The 22,026-nt window shown below is 40.6% G+C and overlaps 1 protein-coding gene across 15 annotated transcripts in view; it reads right to left on the bottom strand.

Moving 5' to 3' along the window:
* Nucleotides 1-22,026, bottom strand: part of PPIP5K1 (diphosphoinositol pentakisphosphate kinase 1) — a 1,126,642-nt gene that overhangs the window by 186,068 nt on the left and 918,548 nt on the right. For 8 of the 15 annotated variants that reach the window (XM_069222619.1, XM_069222614.1, XM_069222617.1 and 5 more), the window contains exons 24-26: nt 20,101-20,265; nt 8,790-8,939; nt 2,098-2,188 (exon numbers count right to left, since the gene is read on the bottom strand). In XM_069222619.1, coding sequence (XP_069078720.1) covers nt 2,098-2,188; nt 8,790-8,939; nt 20,101-20,265 — 406 coding nt within the window. Of the gene's footprint in view, nt 1-2,097; nt 2,189-8,789; nt 8,940-12,230; nt 12,414-20,100; nt 20,266-22,026 lie in introns of those variants that run through there. The other 7 variants (XM_069222621.1, XM_069222618.1, XM_069222612.1 and 4 more) reach the window with 2 other exon arrangements.

A 22,026-nucleotide genomic window follows, 5' to 3' on the forward strand; every position in this document is an offset into this window, starting at 1 on the left:
CATACCAAGTGAGATATTTAATATGTCTGCTCATGAGACAAAGGGCTACAAGAGTATCTACAAGTATACCTTGACATAATACCAATTTTGCTTGCATTTGTCTGTCCTGTCCATGCTAAAATCATTAGCAGTTTTTGACTTGACCTCTTCTCACTTCTATTTGATAGCTGCTTCACGCACTTGTGTATTTCATAAGGTCCTGAAGCCTTACTCTAAATCAATTCTCTTATTGGGAATAGAAATGTGTATATATCCTCCATCTTTCCTTTCCAAAAGCACGAGCAGTGATTGCTAAACCTCACCTTTTTATGTGTCACAGTTGTGGAAAACTGTCTGAACAGTCCTTATTCTATTGTTACATTTGGAATGGCACCTCTACACCAAGGCACAATACACCAGATGAAGCTCTCTGTCAAAAGTACAGAAGTGAAGACGCCTGCCCATGGCAGGACCCAAATTATCCAGAATGTGAGACAGGGCCTACTATTATGTATAATTAAAAGATGGCCCTGTTTTAGAGAACCACAGTAAGATGCAGGAGAGTAAAATGGGTGAAGACAGATGTAAATAAGACAAAATGATATTAATGCACATCTAGCCAAACCCAGTGATGATAGGTTATTTTCTCAGCATCAAAGTGACTCATTCAAATTCTGAATCATGTTTGATTGTATTAAATGAGCACTGGTAAAAAGTGAAGCAGGACACAAACACCCCTCTATCTTTTAAATGGATAAAATACCAATCTGTCAGGAAGAGAAACTTTGAAGGGATAAAAAAACAGAAATTAAAAACGCAACACTAGCAAACAGCTTGCCTAAAGAACAAAATCTTTTTTTTTTTTTTAAATCGTCCAGTGTGACAGTGGGCACTAATATGACGGGGATAATTTAATCCACATATGTTTGCCATCTCTAGTTGTAGAAACAAATATTTAAGTAACTTTATATAAGCCCTCTTATAAGCAGACAGATGCCTTAAATACAGATGGAGTGAGAACAGACAAATGTGATATATGCGTTATGTAAAGCAGCACACCTATAATATGCCCCTCCCAATTGTTAGCTGCTAAGCATTTCCAATACATCTTACTTAAACTAAGAATGTTAGGACAGTAATCCTGTGCCAATGGGTGCTCCTCTAAAAATCTTGGTCAATACCTAATGTACCATTCATTTATTCTGGTGTTTTGGCTTGCACCCAATTGTCCCCTTGTGGCGATTTTGCAACACAGATGTCAGCATAATGATCAGACCGATATGCATAGTGCCAATATTGTAAGTTATCACTCATATTTTTTGAGTAGTGCAAGTCTTCCAAGATGCAGCCCACCACTATGTTATCTGGATAGGATGCCTAGTCGCTTCTGAAATACACCAGAAATGGAACACAGATGTGAAGGAAATGGTACCACTGTGATGCAGATTGTAGGAGGCAGGCATTCTTAGGGAGTATGGGGAAAGTGTCCACAAACAAAGGGCCTTCAGTAAAAGTGTGAAGCTGTGTAAAGACTGGAGCTGCATGTCAAGATCATTCCAGAGTCGTACATCCTGTGTTTGTGGTTCATTTTGCCAGATATTTCTTTCTTTTAAAATGGGGGCTGGATGAACCTTACTCAGGTTACCCTATAGGATGTTGTTGATGAACAGTTCAAAATATATTCCGGCTTTTTACCTTCAAAAACACTAAAAGTTATGCATTAGGTTTAGATTTTATCATTTGCAGTATTGTGTTGTAGCCTTTCCAACATACCATCATAAAACTGACATGGAAGTTAATAACAGACTTGACAAATTCTCTACCCAAAATGGTAGTTGTATTGAGATGCTTGATACAGACGACAGTTTACCTATTAGAAACAGGGAGATGCATGAAGTCCTGCCTCAGTGATTAGCAGGCAATGCTTACAAGTAAGGAAATTATCACAGGTAAATAGTAACACTTGAAACCTACTGTAATACTTGACATTAATTCAGACATATAGAGTGTTCTAGGACCATCTGGCATGTTAGAAGCAGACATAAACATGAAATCTGTGTTTTCAAATGCTACAGGGCAGCTAGGAATGCATAAAACAATAAAAACATTGGATCATACCAAGGCCACTTTGCTTCATGTCCGAAGGCTGCCTGGAATAAGAGGTGAAGAGGCGATAACCTCCAGATTTTGATGAAGTCTCAGAAAGGACCTGCCGGTAAAAAACATCGTTTACAATCCCATGTCTAGAATTAGAATTGTATGTTCAACAAAGCATTAGATCAGAACTTGAGCTATCAAACAGATAAAAGTCATAATCAAACAGGTAGGTTGAACAAAATCACATAGGTGTAAACTGATCCCAGTGTTAAATATGAATCTGACCGGTAGAGCATGGCAAAGAGCCAATACAAACATTTCAACTCAGAACTAGCTCATTGGCCTCGAGTCTGTCATCTATTGAAAACGTTAGGTACATACTTAATCCCAGGAACAACGGCAATGACCACAGATGCAATGTAAGTTCTTGCCTCAATAGTGCATATGCACTTTCAGACAACTTTGTTCTCAACGGACAACAAAGAGGCCAAAGCCTTGGTCATCGCTGATGTTACGTTTGAGCTGGATGTGCCACAAAAACAAACCATTCTGCTCGCTACATACCTCAATTAATGCAAGGATAACAGATTTACGCACTCTCATGTTGACCACCAAATGCTGAAATACAAAATTGTGCCAAAGCACTCAATGACGAAATAATGAAGATCAATTTGAGTTTCAATGAAATACGAGGTAGTCAGGCGCGTGGAGGCTTCTGACTTTCACTTAAAATGCTGCTGTTTAGCAGGAAAACATCCAAGACAGTATCTGCTGCAAAAGAACACACTCGCATTTAGGAATTAAAGTTCAGCCTGAGAGTCATGTAAACATCCCCAGGACACACAAATTGCAGAAGTACAAAATATGCTTATAGGTGTGCCATGTTGTAACACCATGTGCCGCAAAGCAAAACTGAATAGGGAGAGACGGATGTACTAAAGGAATTTTATTTATAGAAAAGTCCAGCGGCGTAAAACATTCCACAGCAGTGGGGACTAAACAGAACCAAAGAATTGACAAGGACAGAAATGGAGGATTATTAGTCATGGGTAAAGCAGTGTTAAGTAGAAAGCAACGTAAAGCATGGTACTTTAACTCACAGCAGAAATGTATACCAGCTGAGTCTTAAGGTCTCCACCTGAAAATATTGCTAATATATTTTGCTAAACCTAGTCAGATGGCATAACCCATTTCAGTAGCATGCTCTACATGAAATGTCCAGGACTGCACATATGAATACATCGGTGATGGAAAGCAGGCCTAAAGGTGGCAGAACAGACACAGGCAGGGGTCAAGTTTTACCACTGATATACACTCGTTCTTCCTAAATTGGTATACACAATAACCATTTATGGCCATTATCAGCATTTACAAGTATAATCATGAATGCAAATGACAACACAGTTGAAAACTATTTCAACTTTGGTTTTAGCAAAGAGAAAAGCAATGTTTAACAAACAGCTGTCATAATCACTCTGATCTTCATGCTCGACTACGGCTGCCTCCGATTTTGTCATAGTATTTATGCTCCAGGTTTACATTGAAAACCTCTTGTCACCAATAATACTTTTGCTCTACTGAGTGAAGAGAAAGACTTCTCAACAATCCCATACTGCGGGTTTGAATCATATTTTATGGTCTACAAAAAACCTCTATATTAGATACTGTACTCTTAACATCCATATGGTGATAGAGGCCTGTGCCTCTCCCAAAGGGAGAATTATGAACTCTAAATCCATACAAGGGTCTGGGGAAAAGGGAGCAATATGCAAAGCCAATTGTGAAACACTTCCAGGTCTGTGATATTTTGGTCATAATCGCCAGTAGTTCATAAGATGTCATAGGACTGCCTTTGTAGTTTGATTTACAAAGCTTCAAAAACAACTGCTGGCAGGGGCATCGGAAGCTTCAGAAGAATAGGCCATGAGGCTTCAATATCTGCCTGTCAAAATATAATGATGTTATGCATGGCCTCCTGCTGATTCTGGAGTGATAAAAACGAAGGTACTTGAAATGGAAACACAAACAAAATATGTGCCAAAGTGTGACAAGTTACTGTGTTTCTATTCTGATTTGTCACTACATGAAATAAAAAGCAGAGAAAGTTCAAGTAAACACTTTCAGCAGTCGTTTTAGCCATCTCTCATCTAAAAGAGATGCACATATATCTGATTAAAGTTGAAGGGAGAATGACAAATCCAAAATAAAACCATCTTAAGCACCAGCTTAAGGAGTAATCCTCCAGAGTGGTTAGTCATAGGGAGGAATTAAACTGGGCACAATCTAGAGTTTATCAGAATGAGAAAATCTGCTGTTTTCCCACTTCTCTTAACCTATAGTTCACCCACCTCATTTAGTTGCGAGAGAGCTGTAGCATCTGAGCCTCAGCAAGCTTTGTTGCTAGAAACCACTGCCTGATGGACCATTCACCACATGCACACTGGCAACAATACAATACATTGTGAGGTACACCAGAAATAATGTGGTCCTTCTGCTGTATATTGTTTCTGCCGATGACCAGACTTAGGTAAACCTCATCAATGCCACGACACTAGGAAACATTAGGACCACTAATTTTCTTTTAATACAATAAAATGCAGACTGCCTCCGTGGCATTGGGGATAGTCACATTAATGTGTGCCAAAAGTGCTCCCGCCACAATGAGGGAAAAGTTTTAGCACAGCAATCCACGAAATGCCAACAAAAAAATCTCTACATTCGGTCCCCTCCTAAAATCTGTAAGGTGTTATGGGACTGTACCTCTCCCAAAGGGAGCAATATGCACTGTAAACCCACACCAGGGTACAGAAAAAGAGCAACAAGCAAAACACTTCCAGGTCACTGTGATATTTTGGTCTCAGAAACTAGTAGTCTATTTATACGGAGTCCCACAAAAGCCCTTTCTGGGTGATCTAAAAAGCTTCAAAACAACTGTGGACAAGCTGTGCTAGAGGGAACTCTAGAAGGCCCATACATACGCCTTACATATGGCATTGATGTTTTACAGGGCCTCCTTCTTCCAGAGAGATAAATTGGAAGGGAAAAACAATACGTTAGGAGACGTTTAGCACTTCAAATAAGAAAACAATCTGTAACACAGCCTTGCAAGATACCTTATTACTTGGAATAAAAAGCAGAGCAAATTTAAGTAAATCCTTATCAACAATTTTAACAGTCATTGTATCCACCTCTATTCTAAAAGAGATTAATAAATATCTGATTGAGTTTCTAAAGTCCACAGGCAGATTGCCAGTTTTTCTTCTGAAGGAAACTGGTTCTTGGAGGGAAACTACTAAGGAAACAAATGTAATGTAGTATACTGAGAAAAGGGGTAAAGGATATTTACAGTGTCTACGGTGAGTAAAATTGTACATCTTAATAGGAAGAGGTCATATTACACCCTCCTTTTATGTTCTTTTATGGTGATGTGCAAGGCACCAGCATGCTAAGAGTGGCCTTTAGGTACGAAACCCAGATCCCATTAACCCGAAATGGTGAGGTGGCTTTTCGTTCCAGAGAACTGCCACACCACAAGACCCTATCTTCGGAATGTGGATTTTGGGCCTAATGTAGCTAGGTTGATAGGGCAATCTGAGTGCAGAAATAAACCAATCAGTTGTTGATACCAGTTTCCAAATTAGCAACTTTGTTTCAGCAAACAAGGTGTCTGAAATAGAAAACCCTCTTATTTCTTAGTTAAGAATCTCTCAACGAGCTGTTTCTTTGTACATGAATTTTTTAAGCCACCAGTTCAGGAAAGAATAGAATTTATTGGCAGTAACTCAGCCTTCTGGGTGAGTAATGACCACTGCCAAGGTGGAAGACACTAGGTAGCCTGGTTCATGCCGCAGGATGTTGGTATGGTCACAACTCATGTGATGGAGCAAATTGTTTAAGAATTTGGCAGACAGATACAAGAAAGTACGTTATTTGCAGGTTGGTGGCAAAAAGTGCTAGAACAGTGAGGAGACTAATGACACATTTTCTAGTACTAATAATATCAAGTTTCTTTGGGTCGGGGGAAGCATCACGGAATCAAGCTAAAGCTTTACATACTCTGTCAGAAGCAAAGCTGAGTACAGTTGTTTTACTTTGCTGGGGATGGCCTAGGGAAGAGGAATGCTCTTCTAATTGCGATCTGCGAATGTATTAGCTAATGTTAATGCTAAAGGAAACTGTGTTCCTGTAGTAGTGAGGTCCAAGGGCTTTGCAAAAAGAATAGGTTCACTGATCAATAAAGATGAAGGAGCCACTATGTGATGTGGGAAGACCACCTGCACCCAAATCCACAAATAAGGTGCAGCTAAATAATATTATATGTATATGTTTATGACTACATTTGTTGTTGAGGACCTACTGACCCAAAGCTGGGTAGTAACTGATTAACAAAAATAAATAAATACCCTTGGACCACCTCCCCCTTTGTAAACTGTCAGCAGGCGTGTGATAGAAGCCACTGTCTGCTTCACCTGTTTTTCAAAACAAGTTTTTAAAGGAGCACTCGTCCCTTTATGTTCACATGCTGCTTTAAAAAGAAATAAAAGAGGTTCCCGTTTGGTAATGCAAATGCAGGGATAGAGGTCTACAGTCCCTTACGGACCTCTAACCTTACATTTGCAACCAATCACAGGAAGTCGCAAACTTAGATCTCCCTAATTAATATACATTAGGCAGGTCATTCTCTACTCCCCTGCAAATGTACAATTGAAGATGCAGCATCTCAGTACACAGGTGGCATCATAAATTACATTCCCATTTACGAACCAGTTAGTGCGCAAATAGCACACCCTGAATTGTGAATGGGAATAGTACATCATGCCCGAAAAAACTGGATTTGTATGACCACAAGAGCTTTAGCACTTGGGCACATAATTTAAATTATGATATTTTTTTTAAAGCTTTGCTAATTGATCAAAAGGGATTCAACGCAATGACAGATTCAGTCAACAAGGACAGCTGGGAGCGATTAGATGAGCACCATCAAATGAATATAAATAAGTATGCAGGCCATATCAGACATAGTGAGGTGTCATAATGAATGTTTTCTTGTTTATTACAAATCAAAATTTACATTTAATTGTACTATATTGGTTTGATCCTCAACAGTGGCGGCACCTGCTTAAGAGACGTATTTCAGTGAACAACTGCCTTAAAGAACCAGTGACCAGCATTCAACCCCACCAAATTAGTTGAAGATTTCAAAGAAAAACCTTTATTCAAAGAGTCTGCCTGCAGTTCTCAATGAATGTTAACGTCATCAAACAGGAGGACTCCCCATGTTATTTCGTTGTTAATGACTATATGATCTCTAAAGTAGGTGGAATTGGAGCTGCAGCTGATGATCAAAGGCATAATACTCAGAGGCATCAAAATGGTAATTTGTGCAAAGAACCATACCAGTGTCTCAATTGGCATGCATTGTTTTGGGAGGAAACATGAATCTATAATAAGAGGCTAACAGAGTAATACCATTTCAACATGAATTTTCATATTGCAAGTAATGAATCAAAAAGGGAAAACAGTGAACATAAGGAAGAACAAAGTATGAAGAGAAACTGTGTATGAATCAGTGACTGACACATCGTCTTAAATCCCATATTCACTAAAATATTCATAAAGGATTTCCCCCACCCAGATGAAGGACTCTGGCACTCTGTAAACACTATGAAGATACAAAGTTTAAAGGCTGAAGTGAATTACACTGACAAACATTTTCAGAGGATGATTGATATTTTTATGCATAAAGCCGACATCAATAATTTGGAAATGCTATGCGTCTCTACACATTAAAGGAAGCAATAGTCTATAGGGAACAACTCTTCTATCCTCAGGCAGGTTTCCAAGCCCCACAAACACATACTCATTCTCTACAAAGAATGCAAGCTGCTGTTTAAATAAATAAAAATCTTTCTTCCATTCGGAAAACAATGCTGGATGTAGGACCTTAAAACCCAGGAACGAAAGAATGAAAATTCCTTTTACAGTGCCAAGGAATGCCTGAAGTGGACAGCTTCAGTTGCCACTGTGGCTAAATAGGAAGAAAAAGTGTGAATGAAAAAGAAGAAAGGGGATGCATGTACCATTGCTGCATAGCTGGATGTCCACCCTGCCAAAGAAGCAAGAATAAGAGCTTGGAAGGATACTGACGATTAGCTGAATGACGTTAAACATTTCTCTGTTAAGGCCAAGAATATGAGCCTACCCATGATTGTGTAGCCACTTCTAGCCCACTCTAAAGGAAAATATAGGAAAAGTATGTGCATTCAAGCGATTAGAAGTGGAAAATTAGAATAATGAATAACATCTGCTCATGACCAATGGACTTCACTCACACAAAGATTTCAAATACCCTTCCAAACTAAACAAGCTCCCTGTATGCTGTTTTGTAGATTAAAGAGGTCAGACCGGGTAGTGTGGGTAATACATATAAATTAACTGTTTAAATAAAATAGTAGTGATGCTTTCATTTAGGATGCACTCTCAGTCTTGTGTCAATTTTATCATGGTTGAAAAATCCAAGGATATACCCTTAAAGAATAATCATTTCTAAGTATATTGCAACTTTTCTACTCAATCTTTCAGCTGTGTCCTTTGGAGCAAAGCAACAAAGATAAAGGACGCACAAGGTATAGAAGTTGGGAATATAGAAGATGCAGTGAAAAGGTAAGGTCAGAGAAAAGACCCGGGTAACTGAACATAAAACAAAGAAACACCTGTCGCCATGATGCCAGGTTAGTGATTGACATGGCCCGGGGCTGCAGAGAGATGGAACTTGGGGAGTGATGAGGATCCCCGGATCTTCGACGCCGCCGGCCCCTGGGGGGCATGAACTCGATATTCCCTGTACACTGGATGTTCATCACCTGCAATAAGACCCGGAACAGAAAAAGTACATCCCTGTTACAGCCTTTTTACAATATAGGACTCAATTTTGACACATCTGATATGGAGCAAGTCCAACTAATCCATTTTATCAAAAACGTAATGTCCTCTTATAGTCTTCACTAACACCACGTAATAAATTACCAAGGACAGCACTCCCAATTACTTGAGTCATAGACAATCTTTTCCTGCTGTTAACATATCATGGAGAAGACTTTGTTAGTAACCACCTTCCCCTGTCAAAGCTAAGGAAAACAACATATTATTCAAACGAGCTGTCACTACCTATGTCTTACTGAGTTACTAGTCACAGAAAAAGTACCTAATATCTCTATCAACTGAATACAATCAGCTAGAATATGTCATGCAGGCACTGTGCATAACTCTACTACACCACAAAATAAAATGATGGATTGAGTGTTGAAACTTATCAAACACTCTCCCCCAGTCACATATCTGGGTTGAATCCATTGTTATTTTGCTCCCCACGTCACCCCAGTTTAGACCCAGCCATATGCAAATCATTCTTGATCCTGCTCCCCATGGGAACAGTCTAGCCTGAACTAACAAGCCACATTCTCCCAGGGACCGGTTTAAGGGTATCACCCCTCATCAGCCAGGCAAGCTCGAATCCAGTAGTGCAGCGAGGAAAGGACCCACGTCTGGACATAACCTTGTCAATTAGGGCGCACATAGCAACACCACAAAATAAAATGAAAGTAATATCCCAAACCAGTCCCAGGATGCTTGTTCCCAGTCAAGGGAGAACCTGGCCTGGCAGCTCGGGCTGGAATGTTCCCATGTTGAGCAGTGCCAAGACTGATTTGCATATGGCTGGGTCTAAACTGGGGTGGCACGGTAAGCAAAAGAGCGATGGATTTAACCCAGATATGTGACTGTGGGTGAGTGTTTGAAAAGTTTCAGCACTCCGTCCATCATCCTTTTGTGTTGCTACTGTGCATAACTCTCCCATTACACAAAGTGTAAGAACAAAATTCTATTCACTACATTTTCTAGGTAGGTTCACCAGTTCTTTAAGATACACTTCTGGTCACAGCCCAATTCATTGATGATATATCCACCACTGTGTGAGTCCAACTAAGGTCTACAGAGCGTAAAGGCGCGTTAGAGTTTGGTACATGAGCATAATATTGGCACAAGAGCTACCTCTCAAAGGGTGCACAAAAACAATTAGAGTGTGCATGGTAGCCACTACCAAATTACGAGATAGCTGTGATGTTATTCAATGCCTTGTTACAGTGACTACCTACCGTTTTACTGTGATAGAATTGCAGAGTTCAACTTATTTTGCCTTTTTGTTTTTTTATTTAACCCACCTTAGTCATTGCTTTTAAAACTATAATTCACGGATTCTCAAAATATCTGAGAACAATTTAAAGGCTCCTAAAATGGTAAATGATTTGGTTCTCAAACTGAGCCTAACTTGGTACATAAAATATTACTGCAGTATTTTTCAGGGAAAGACGCTATTTTAGTTTACAATGTTTTAAGGTATCCTTTATTTCCCATTGGAGTTGAGTTGCCATTACTTTGCACCCACATGACCCTCAGTTATTTTTTGGGCAACAAGGCTTTCAAATCTGACTTGAGTGTTCCAAGCAAGCATTGACAGGGGTATGAAAAAAGTCACATCCTCTAGTGTTTTGCAATTTTTGAACTTGGAGTGGTGGTTCAAGACTTTAACAAAAGATCTTGGCCATAATGGATAAATTCAAGTTTGAAAATGTGGTTCTTCAATTGGCTACAAATGTCTACTATTTAAATAGCTTTACAAGACTTGCAAAAGACTAGCGCTAAACCGAAAACTAACTCAAGGTGGAACAATCCCTTTGTTCCTGCCAAGAATAGTGTAATTCTGACCAGGTAATCCACTCAATCATCACTCTTTTATTAAGTTTCGCCTGCACACATGCTTGCGCGCTGCTTGCAAAATCCATTGAGAATTTTAAAAAAACTTGAAAGAGGCCTAGAACAAGCCCCTTATCTGAACTTACCATTGGCTTAGTCCAACATCGCTCTGATTTACGTGCTTCTAATTGGCCAGCACTTCTTATCCTCGTTGTCCTGCTTCACTTCCTGCTGTCTTCTTCTTCTTTGTGGTTCATGCCATCGGGTTGCCTCTGGGCCAAGTACTCCTTCAGGGCTATCAACCATTGGACACTAGCCAGTGTCCTTCCTCTGGCTGCGATGCTGAAAGTACTTCTTTTTTCTTTCTGCATGCTGTCTTCTTTCTTCGCTGATGTCTTCTTTCTGCGCTGCTGCCTTCTCTGTCTTCTATCTTCTTTGCTGCATGCCGTCTTCTATGTCTTCTTTCTTCACTACCTTTCTTCTTTCTTCGCTGCCCTTCTTCTTTCTTCGCTGCCCTTCTTCTTTCTTCGCTGCCCTTCTTCTTTCTTCGCTGCCCTTCTTCTTTCTTCGCTGCCCTCTTCACCGTATGCTGTCTTCTTTCTTCTTCATTGCATGCGTCTCCTTTCTTCTTGACCACATGCAGTCTTCTTTCTTCTTCACTGCATGCTTCTTCTTTCTTTTCTTTACTGCCATGTGCTTTCTTTTTCACCGCATGTCTTCTTTCTTCACTGTTGTCTTCTTTCTTCTTTACCGCATGCCGTCTTCTGTTTTCTTTCTTCACTACCTTCTTCTTTTTTCTTTACCGCAAGCTGCCTTCTGTCTTCTTCGATGCATGGCGTCTTCCTTCTTCACTGCGTTCTTCTTTCTTCTTTATCGCATGCTGTCTTCTGTCCTCACTGCCGTCTTTTTTCTTTTTCACAGCATGCCGTCTTCTTTCTTCTTCACAGCATGCCTTCTTTTTTCACTGCAGTCTTATTTCTTCTTTACCGCATGCCGTCTTCTTTTTTCGCCGCATACCATCTTCTTTCTTCACTGCCTTCTTCTTTCTTCTTTACCGCCTGCCGTATTCTGTCCTCACTGCTGTCTTCTTTCTTCTTCACTGCATGCAGTTTTCTTTCTTCTTCGCCGCATGCCTTCTTTTATTATCCTTCCTCACTGCTGTCTTCTTTCTTCTTTAACGCATGCAGTCTTCTGTCTTCTTTCTTCACTGCCATCTTCGTCACCGCATGCCATCTTTCTTCCTCTTCACCGTATGTCGTCTTCTGCCTTCTTTCTTCACTGCCGTCTTTGTTGTTCTTCACCACATGCCGTCTTCTGTCTTCTTTCTTCACTGCAGTCTTTTGTCTTCTTTCTTCTCTGTCGTCTTCTTTCTTCTTCACTGCATGCCGTCTGTCTTCTTGTTTCACTGCCATCTTCTTTCTTCTTCACTGCATGCTGTCTTCTGTCTTCTTTCTTCACTGCCGTCTTCTTTCTTTTTTACTGTATGCCGCCTTCTGTCTTCTTTCTTTACTGCTGTTTTCTGTCTTCTTTCTTCTTTGTCACATGCTGTCATGCCAATAGGTTTCACCTTTATTTCTTCTTTCTATCTAAATAGATCACAAATATTAGAAATGTTATAATAATGTTTGTTTTAAAGTTGATAAACCATTAATAGTTGTTTATGTTGTTTATTTAATCAACATATATCACAACATAAACAACTATTAATGGTTTATCAAATTTAAAACAGACATTATTATAACATGCTTCTAATATTTTAGAATCCAGTTCGATAGAAAGAAAAAACAAAGGCGAAACTCATTGGCTTTGCCAATGCTTGTGTTTAATTGGAAAGTACAACTTTTCACCAACCCCCCGCCTCCCTGCCCCAAATAACCAACATATAACACATTTGCAAAAACTGAGGAAAAACACAAATTCAAAGGTGATGCAATACATATTTTGGACAATGCATGCAGTTTTGTCAAACAGGACCAAGGCTAAGAGACCTCCAGCATGAATAACCATGATATACAGCGTTTAAATCACAGCCAAAACATCTTTCATAATACATTCTTTTACTTGACCTTATAGTGGTTTTACAATCTTAACTTGTTTTGATACTCAAATTAATGTGTCAGATTTTTTGGCTCAATGAATTTTAAAATGTTTTTTAAACTTGTCAAACGTGAGATTAGTATTAGTGAAATGGAAGTGATTCCAAACACTGTTTTTGCTACATAATCATATACCACTATACTAATTCATACATTTATGACTGCGGTTTATCCAGGTGTTAGCTAAAATTAGCTTCCAGGTTCACTGCATTGTAAAGTGCTTTGCATTGGAATAAAAACAAATGTCCGCTCCTATGCAGTGTGTCCTTTCTCCAAAGGGCTAATAATGTGTACTCTTCTTGGACTTATGGTGCTCCTCAAGATTTTTATATAGCATGGTGGATGAAACAGTGCATGGTTAGAAAACTCCTTAGCAGAGCCCACTGGGAACATACCAGAGTGCCAAAAAGGGGTTTTTAGATCCACACTCTGCCCTTAATGTATTAAATACATGTTAGTAATTACGTTTCACTTCTGCAATGGAGCATGTATCTCTAATTTGCTTACTTTGTACGTTTTTTTTTTTTAATTTCTCAACAATTATACAACATATCTACACCAAACTAAAAGGGCTTCATCCTAGTCCTTGATCTATCTTCATGCCAAGTTTGTTAAGCAGTTGTTCATCAGTTTCTGCTGTAATGGAGAGAAAAGAATTAACCTCTGCCCGCTTGATCAATCTTCACCAAATTCTAAAAGCTGAATGGGAGCTGGAAAGTCCTTAATATCTACTGATGAATTGCCCTGGTGTCTGCTAAATCTTATGCTGCAATCAACTATATAAAGACTATAGGAATTTCAAAAGATGCTCTTATTACTGACTGAAGTTCCTAACTGTAACTACAAAGACCTTAGTGCTGCCTGCATAACGAATATACATTTAGTTATCTACTGAACATGCATATTATACCACAATATATATATATTTTTTTTACCAATACAAATTCCATTAACATAATTCAATTTCCTTTACCACTCAACAATTAATAACCCACAACCAAACTGAGATCGCCAAAAGTTGCCAGAGGAACATTTTGTGATGCCTTTGAGAAAGCTATAAGCAAGTCTAAGAAACCCCTTTTTAATGAGAAATGAGACTAAGTATTAACTACATGGTTATTGCTGAACTTTCAGTGTGGGATTACATATGTATGTGAAGCAACATGGGGAGTTAGGGATTTTACTCTGAAAGGTTTGAGTTTAAGTAACTCATAAGACTTCAGACACAAGGAAGCAAGAAACTTATTACACATTAAAATCATGTTACTTGACTTGATATTATGCTCCTTTATTCCACAACTAAACCAAAAGCACTAAGTTACAATCCTGTTTATCAATATTTCTCCAACAGGACTGCACAGTATTATACAAGACTAGTGTAAGGTCTGGAACAATTACCTATGTCCCTCTGGATTTTTATAGCACTTTAATTACAGAGAAGAGTTTATTGCAATAATGACCTAATGAACACGGTCAAATTATGTTCCCATGACTACCTTTTAATCTGCATAATGATAGAAATTAGAGATCAAGGCCAAGTCTACTCCCACATCAGTTGTGTGCAACAATATATTAACATATCAGCTGTGGAAATCAGCCTGCCATCTCACCCACCCATAACTAAGTGGGAATCACATTTCACCTCTTTCTAGAGCCAACCCCTCACATTTGTCAATGTTCACAGAAGCTGAAGATATAATCTCAAGTATTTTCTTGGCTAGACCCATATTCTCTCCAAGCCATGTCACTCTACGTAGAATAGATCTTTTAATTATTTGCACCATTGAAGAACAAACTCTGAAATGTAGAGAATACTCTAACAATCAAACTGCTCATTATAAACAAAACAATCATATTGAAAAATCTACTTATACAAATTAAAATAACTAAACTGAAAGACTGTTACAGGGGTGTGAAAAAGATTATCTTTCAATGCTGTTCAACTCTCAGTTTGTTAGTACAGAAATACACAACAAAATACAAACATGTGTACTTTCATTAGAAGTCATTTTCATAAATATGTCAACATCAACAGAACATTTTATTGCATTATATTTTTAATAATATGAGCAGGAATTTATTTGCACTAATTTGGAAAACTATTTTTGAACAGCAGTTGAAAAAAAATCCATGTAATACTCACCATTTTTTAATATAGTGCACATTTCTAAGTAACTTTGTTTTAGTTGTGAAATTAGAATATCTATTCTAAACAGAAACTATGCTAGATTTAAAAAAAAAACAAAGACATTAATTGGTATGTTGAACAAGCTGCTTACCTTCAGTAACACTTTTTCTGGAACATACTAATTGCAGGATTCTCACTTTCCGATTCCAGACTGGATCCAGAAGATTTAACCAGCACTGCTCCCATGCATCTGCAGATGGAGTTGTGAAGCTCCCCATTGACTTCGATCCACCTTGGAACAGACGCTGGAGCTGCATATAAGTGCCAGCCCCGTGCTAAGTATTTTAATTGCTTCCTTCTCTTTCATTGCTCCCAATAACCCACAAAGAGCTGACCATCTCCTTTGATTTTTGACACGATTTAACAGTTAAAAGCTCTTCTGGGGTTCAGTCAAAGGAGCCTCTCCATCTTTTGAGGGTTCAGGCTGAGAACAGAAAAATGGAAGAGTAATGATCTTCACAACCTGGAAAGCAGTCATGAACTTTAGCAAAAAGGTTGTCCTGTTATTTAACACTAATTTGTCCAGTAAAAAGGTGGTAAAAGGCAGCTGCATGGACAGAACTAGGAGATCACTCATGCAAAGTGCTGAAGTTATTGTGACCAAGAACAAAGTCTTCGGAAGTCCCAGAGGAGAGCTGTGCATCAGTTCAAAGGGACTGCACATGAGGAAGTGATGACCAAATTGAGATCCTACTATGGTATCGCAAATGGTTTGGGAGGAAATACAGGAATCAAACCTTTTAAAAATCACATGCTAACATGTGATTTGAACAACAATGGTTGGTCCAGCAAAAGTAAAAAGGTCGAAAGAACCAACAAATACCCTTTAACAGTGGCCACAGCACGTCCTTGGCCGGCCAGAGAGAAAACACACAACAAAACATCTGACACTTTGGCCTGTAACAGCTCAGTACTGCAGGTGCCACACTATGCCACAAAGCTGTCCAATCGATTGGCAAGAATAGATTTTCTGGAGGGAGGAAAGCCAGGATGCAAGGCTGACGTCAACAACTTTGGGAAGAATCTCAAATGCAGTCAACTGCCGCCAATCAAGCTCTCGACATAGAGCTTCTGATAGCGTAGGCGTAGGCGCAAGGCTCTGCATGCTGCTGCGATGGAAGATCCCCCTGAAGCATTAGCCCAATCTTAGGAAAGACGCTCGTGCCTAGAAGTTTTGGAAACCACATTTTACTTGCCCAATACAGAGTCACTATTTTGATATAGGCCCGGTCGTCCTCGATCTTCTTCATAACTCAGCCCAGTAAAAGGCATGGGTGGAAAGGCGTAGAATAGTCCCATGCTCTACTCTTATCAGGAATACATGTCCAAGAGAGCCTTCTTGGGAACTCCAGCACGCTGACGTTTTCACATTTAGCGTCCTTTGATATGGCGAAAAGATTTAGCCAGGGGTCTTTACATTGCTAGAAGGTGTCCTGTGCCACTTCAGGGTGTAACCCTCATTTGTGATCTGTCTGGGTTGCTGGCTCAGTTGTCCACCTGGCTATCAATGATACTGCAAGGAGGTTCGTGATCAAGGATATGCCTTGATGATCCTGCAAGTTTCAAAGAAGAAGTGCACAGGACCCAGGATCTCACCCTGCGCTTTGTTGCAGTACCACATGGTGGTGGTGTTATCAGTGAGAACATGAAGCAGCCTACCTTTAATGGATGATAAGAAAGCTTTTAGCAGCAGGCAAGTGACCCGCATCTCCAACAGGTCGATGTGGAGCTAGGTCATCGACCAAGACCAGAGTCTCTGATGTCCCCCTCTCCCAGATAACCTTCCCATCCCAGGAATGACTCATCTGTCACCACAGTCAGCTCTAGATGGGGCAGACATAGGGGTGTGCTGCTGGTCCTACTGTGGTTGTGCAACCACCACAGCAGGTGTATTGCAGTCTCCTCCCCTGAAACCTGGATAAAATCTGGCAGGTTTCCCTGGTGTAGGCTCACTGAGATGTTCAGTTCCACTGCAGAGCAGGCATATGCCACATGGTATAGTTGACGAGCAGGATGCAGGAGGCCAAGAAGCCTCAGAGCCACTCTCACTGAGACCCAGTCCTGGACTTGGTGTGATGGAGGGAAGGCCTGAAACTGTATCAAATCCGGGATAGCTCCAAAGAAAGGGAGCCTCTGTGAAGGAGTAAACCCCAATAATGTCAGGAGGTTCGCCTTTGTCGTAAGAGGTCTAAAACAATCTTCAAAGGTATGCTGCGACCACCACTATCGACTTTGTGAACACCCAAAGGGCACTGGTGAGGCCGAAGAGGAGCATGGCAAACTGAAAATGCTCCTGGCCCACCTTGAACCACAAAAAGCATCTGTGAGACTGCAGAATAGGCACATGAAAATAGATGTCCTGCAGGTTAAAAGTCACCATCCAGTTGTCTGGATCCAGGGCAGACAGAACGTGGCCCAAAGTAAGCATTTGAATGTGTCCTTCAGCCAGGAGGAGTTTAAAAGGCGAAGATCTAACACAGGACAAAGGAATCCGTCCTCCAAGAGCAACAGCCAGTTTCCATGTCCGCTACCGGAACCCTCTCTAATGCTTCTATGGCCAAATGAGGATGCAATTCTTGGAAAAAGATGGACAGATGATCCTCTGAAAGGTGCTTTGCTGTGGATGGAAGCTGCAGTGGGTTCAAAAAGGAATCGCCAGGCATAGCCTTGTTGAACAATCAGAAAGACCCACCAGTTAGATGTTATAATTTGCCACTCTTACAGAAAATCTGTGATCCTACCCTCCCACAGGGTGGTTGTGTGCCACTAAGGGCAAACTAAAGTGGCTTGCAGGCTGATGCCGTAGGGGCAGGGGCCTGGAAACTTTGTTGCCCATGATGCCCTTTTCTGCTTGATCCTCATTCTGACCTGTTGCGGAGGGAGTGGATCTTTGCTCTGTCGGTGTACCAAACCACTAGAGCAGCCTCGAAAGTGGCAAAATCGCTAAGGGTACTGTCTTGCCAGACTTGAAAGAATCAAAGAGCACACTGTGGCCAGCCTTTCTTTGAAGTGCTCCAAAGCTGAATTGCTATTTCCACCAACCAAGCGAGAACCATCAAACGGCATATTCATCAAAGAGACCTGCATATCACAAGTGAAGCCTGTGAATCTCATCCAAGCATGCACTGCAGTAGTACGCTAGTGCAAACTACTCTGCTTAAACAGTCCATATTTTCCAGTCCAGAGCATATGATGTATTCACATCACCTTCGATGGCTTAAGCCAGGTTGGCCTGAAAATTCCCAGAGACTGCCAGCAAGATCTCACCAACCATGTCTCAAAAATCACAGAGAATCTACTCACGAAACAGCTGGGGTTGACAGACCGTAGGGCTAGACTGGTAGAGGATAACGTGTTTCACAAATGCTGCCCGTCTCGTCACCACAGCAATGGAGGCATTCTGTTCTGTTGCCCAGAGAGAGAACATAACCCAGAGTATGGGGAGTTGTCCAACCCACTGGCCTTTAACAGGGTGTCATCACAAGTGTATAGGGGAAAATAATATCCCCTTATTTTCATTGTCATCTCCAAACGCTGGTTGACTCAGTTCACATTTGGAACCGAAAACTTGAGGCAAAGACATGGTTCTGTCTGAGTCAGATTGAATTGGGGCTGGACACGTCATCATGTCTTCAGGTAGTGACCTCAGTCAGGGCTAAGATGAATTCAGCTTGGAGTTGGATAATACTATAGGAACAGGGTCTTCCTCCAGCACCAGCAGTATTGTAGCCAGCTACTATGATAAGGGAACTGGTGTGGATTTTGCTGGTAGATTGGAAGTCAACTCTGATATCGAAGCAACACCTGAAGGAGGTTCAGGGGGTACAGGTGGCACACAGGGACCACCTGCTGGCAGTAATCCGAATGGCGGCTTCTGAGGATCCTTTGGGGCCAAAAGTGTGCTAATAGCAGCCAGAAGAGTGCCAAAGATTTGCACCTATACGCTCTAATCTGTTGCAATGTCGCTGATGGACCTGGAAACTTGAGGAGCATCAGGATACGTTGTGGAACTGGCTACTGGGTGGGGACAGGAAGGGAAACAGTGAGGCACCCTGATATCCTCGTAGCTTCTCAGGCTGAGTGAAGGACTGGCACAAATTCTGCTTGGCTTTCTTGTATTTCTTCTTCGACTTCGACTTACTGGAAGACTTGGTCCACGACAAGGACCTGTCATGGAAACAGCTCTGAGAGAGTGAACAGGTCCATGCCCTTGACTTCAAGCAGGGCTTCTGAGACTTCCTTCAATTATGGGTGATGTACAGCTTTGCTTCATGTTCCTGGATCAACTTCAGATGTGGCACACTCCTCACAGTAACTATAGTTGTTTCCCCAAACCCAAATACAAGAGGCACAACTTGTGGGGATCTGTCACAGACATTTGTTTGTGACAGTCACTACAAAGGGCTAAACCCTTTAGTTTTAGGATGAGACATAGTTGCCTTGCACACTGGAAAAAACTGATTTTGTTTAAGCAAAAACTTGTCAACCAACAAGGAAAAAGATAGGAGCGGGCTTTGAATCCATAAACTAAGATACAGAAAAAGGATTTGACATCGATGCACAGGCTCTATTGTCAATTTCTGGAACTAAAAGTCAGCGTGGAGGTGCACAGCACCACCTAGAAATGCATGGGAGCAACACAATTTAAATAATTTAGATTCAGTCTGGCACCTGGGGATATTCTAAGAGTCAGAAATCTGCGGTTAGAAGTACCTATCAGAGAATCTAATATATAGTATTAGCAGTCTTGGTCAAGTGTCTGGTTTGGATAATATGTGGTTTTTAGTTAGCTGTAATTTCACTTTGTGAGTCATTTCGATCCACACTGCAAACAGGTTATGACATTTCAGTTGGTCGAATCATCCTTGAGGGGGTTCTCATTTTAAATGTAGGGCAAAGTGTAGATACAACTCAAACATTCCATCAGGAATGTGTAATTGAAAATTAAGATGGGTAATTATTGTTGGTATTAAACATCTGACACATTACCTCCATGGACCCAGTTTTCCTAGTGCGGGTTAGTGGAGATTTCCGCTGGATGCTGATTGGCTCACTGGGTAGAGGTGACATTAACAAGGCTCTGTCCACCTCGTCTACTCCCTTCACCCTAGATAGGTCTTCCAAGCTGCCAGGGTCTGTTTTCTTATCTTCATTCTGCACAAAAGAAGCAACAGTAAATATAAAGAAAAAAACCTGCTCACTTTTAAGATAGTACCAGGGCCACAGGATTTATGCAGTAGAAGAGGGTAAAATTATGTAGCAGGATTGAGTAAATTACGTGCAGGAATAGGTGAATTATGCGGCATAATGGTGCACAATTTGGTGTAGTATTATTTGCTTTTTTGGTAATTTTAAAACATGGTAACACTGCCTGGGCCTTGGTTGTACCTCATTAGTACCAATTTAACACCTGTGTTGAATTATTTCCAGTCGTCAGACTGGGAAACTTTGGTAGTCAATGTTAACATAGCAGTGTACACATACACACAAATATTATTGTAAAAGCCAAAAACTATCTGCCTTCTATCAAGTTATTCTATTCCACAACTTTAATGAAGAAGGAATGGTTTCTTACCTGTAACTCCAGTTATTTCGTAGGGGTATTTCCATGATAGTCATAAGCACTGAATAGTTCAGCGCGCCTGCGGGGACCCCGGAGCACTGATGTGAAGTATATTCTTAAGTGCAAATACCAGCCCTTTGAAAAAAAAGGTCTGTCAAAAAACACTTAAGAATAACAATGTGCAGCCTATGCGAACAGCTACACAGGCCAAATTGTTAAAAGAAAACAGTTGTAGTGTAAATTCACGTTTAAACATCTATTTATTCTATAAATGTAATAACAAATACATTCTCATATTTTATTTACACCTCTCATGAGAATAAAACAATGCAGGGCAGTGTAGCCCATAGGCTGCCATTATACAAAATGAAAAAGGAGCTGGGCCTTTAAGAAAGTAAAGTCTTCCTGTTTCCCATCATGCACAGCAAAAGGCAGCTGCCTCAGTTCTTTTTGGAGGCTTGTAACCTGACATGAAGGAACAAAACATTTGTTGGAGTACCAACATCGATAATATTCATGGCAACTTGTTCTATGTCAACTCCACCGGGGAGGAGGGAGGGTTGCTTATGACTATCATGGAAATACCCCTACGAGAGAACTGGAGTTACAGGTAAGAAACCATTCCTTCTCTCGTAGGGGATTTCCATGTATAGTCATAAGCACTGAATAGAGTAGCAAGCCCATCCCCATAACCTCGGTGGAGTAGACAGAAGAATACTGACAAAAAACATGAATCATGCAAATAAATTCTTAAGCAAGGCCTGTCCAACCTGTGCATCTGCCCTAGCGTCTGTATCAAGGCAGTAATGCTTAGTAAAGGTATGGACCGACTTCCAAGTGGCAGCCTTGCATATTTCTGCCAAAGGGACATTACTCATCAAGGCTGCAGTAGCTGCCTTCCCTCTAGTAGAGTGGGCTTTTGGCCTACCACCAAGGGATTTGTTTGCTAACTGATAACATAACATTATACATGAAACAATCCACCTGGATAAAGATTGTTTAGACGTGCCCAACCCTGTTCTAACTGGGCCATGGTTAATAAAAAGCTGTTGTGATTTACGTAAGCTTTTTGTCCTGTCCAAGTAAAATTTCAAGACTCTCTTTACATCCAGAGAGTGCAGAGTTCTCTCAGCAGGAGTAGTTGGATTTTGAAAGAAAGTCGGTAATGAAATTGTTTGGTTCACATGAAAGTCGGAGACTACTTTAGGTAAAAATTTTGGATGAGTTCTCATTACCACTTTCGCAGAATGAAAAACCGTGTAGGGTTCTTGAGCGCAAAGGGCCTGGATTTCGCTAACCCTACGCGCTGAAGTGATTGCCACCAGAAAAGCAGCTTTCCATGTGAGATGTTG

Source organism: Pleurodeles waltl, chromosome 3_1 (assembly GCF_031143425.1).
Source record: "Pleurodeles waltl isolate 20211129_DDA chromosome 3_1, aPleWal1.hap1.20221129, whole genome shotgun sequence".
Classification (NCBI taxonomy): Eukaryota; Metazoa; Chordata; class Amphibia; order Caudata; family Salamandridae; genus Pleurodeles; species Pleurodeles waltl.